Raw genomic sequence first — 1,438 nt, 5'->3', positions numbered from 1 at the left:
GAATAAAGAGTTTCATCTCTCCTAAGACTTTTACTGTTCACTCTAAGCTCAGGCTTCAGGGAGCTATGTGAAAGATGGCCTTCAAGGATTGTAAAGGCCACAGGTGTTCACGTGATCAAACCAGATGGGGTCGGAGCACTGAGAGGGGAAAGGCTCACACTCTTGACTCTCTGCAACTGGTATTCTATTGCCTCTTCTTAACATATGTCCCTTTTATCTCTAGTTATACCAGGAATTTTTTAAATAAAGTTTTATTTTCCCAAATGTACAGCTGATTTAGCCTGCTTATGCATTTTCACCGGCATCTGGGGCATATCCACCCTTTGTGTTTCTTGTGTAAATTACTTGGACTCTGTGCTTCAAAACCAGCTTGATAAGTCCTTTACTAAGTAGCTCCTGAAGGGCTGCCCTGGCCAAGGAGCCATGGATTTTCAGTCTCTCAGAGACCACAGCTGGAGTAATAAGCTTATAGTTGGGAACTTCCTTATGGAGTTTGTCATATATGGCTTTGTTAAACAGGACTAAATTGCTGAGCTTGTCCCAAACTTTGCCTTTGGACCACTTCTTCTTTTTGGCCTTGCCACCAGACTTATTTAATGGGTCTTTGTCTTTTTTGGCCGACTTTCCAGCATCTTTCTTCTTCTTGTCATCCTTGGGCGGCATGGAGAAGTTAGGAGAGTGGCGACAACCACTGCAGCCTCACTAAGATGTCGGAAAAATTTTTTTTTGATGAAAAAAAATGTTGTATTTTACCAAATGCCTTTTCTGTATCAAATGGGATGATCTCATGTTTTTTCTTTCAGTCTGTTCATGTGATGGATTACATTTATTTTTTTTTTCCTTTTTTTTTTTTTATTAATTTATTCTTGTTACATCTCAATGTTTATCCCATCCCTTGTATCCTCCCATTCCTCCCCCCCCCCATTTTCCCATTATTCCCCTCCCCTATGACTGTTCCTGAGGGGGATTACGTCCCCCTGTATATTCTCATAGGGTATCAAGTCTCTTCTTGGCTACTTGCTCTCCTTCCTCTGAGTGCCACCAGGTCTCCCCCTCCAGGGGACATGGTCAAATGTGAGGCACCAGAGTACGTGAGAAAGTCGTATCACACTCTCCACTCAACTGTGGAGAATATTCTGACCATTGGCTAGATCTGGGAAGATTTACACATGTAGAACTATGCCTGCATTTCTGGGCTGAATCAGCTTGGTACAGATAAACGTTTTGATGTGTTTCCTATTTGACTTGAAGTATTTTATTGAGAACATTTATGTATAATATCATAAGGGATATTGGTTTATGATTTTATTTTCTGTTTGGTTCTTTTGTGGTTTGGTATTAGGGAATAGTAGCTTCATAAAAGAAATAGGAAATGTTACATCAGTTTTCTATATTGAGGAATAATTTATCGGAACTCATGAAAATGAGAAGCATCTAC

General features: G+C 40.2%; 1 protein-coding gene across 1 annotated transcript; it reads right to left on the bottom strand.

Moving 5' to 3' along the window:
• Nucleotides 1-285: 285 nt before the first annotated feature.
• On the bottom strand, nt 286-702 carry LOC127193144 (40S ribosomal protein S25-like). Its single transcript, XM_051150474.1, has one exon. The coding sequence runs from the start codon at nt 661-663 to the stop codon at nt 286-288; it is 378 nt and encodes a 125-aa protein (XP_051006431.1). The 5' UTR covers nt 664-702.
• Between the last annotated feature and the right edge of the window lie 736 nt (nt 703-1,438).

This window comes from Acomys russatus, chromosome 8, assembly GCF_903995435.1.
Source record: "Acomys russatus chromosome 8, mAcoRus1.1, whole genome shotgun sequence".
NCBI lineage: Eukaryota > Metazoa > Chordata > Mammalia > Rodentia > Muridae > Acomys > Acomys russatus.
The sequence above is the reverse complement of the archived record's forward strand: the minus strand, read 5'-3'. Positions and strand labels throughout refer to the sequence as shown.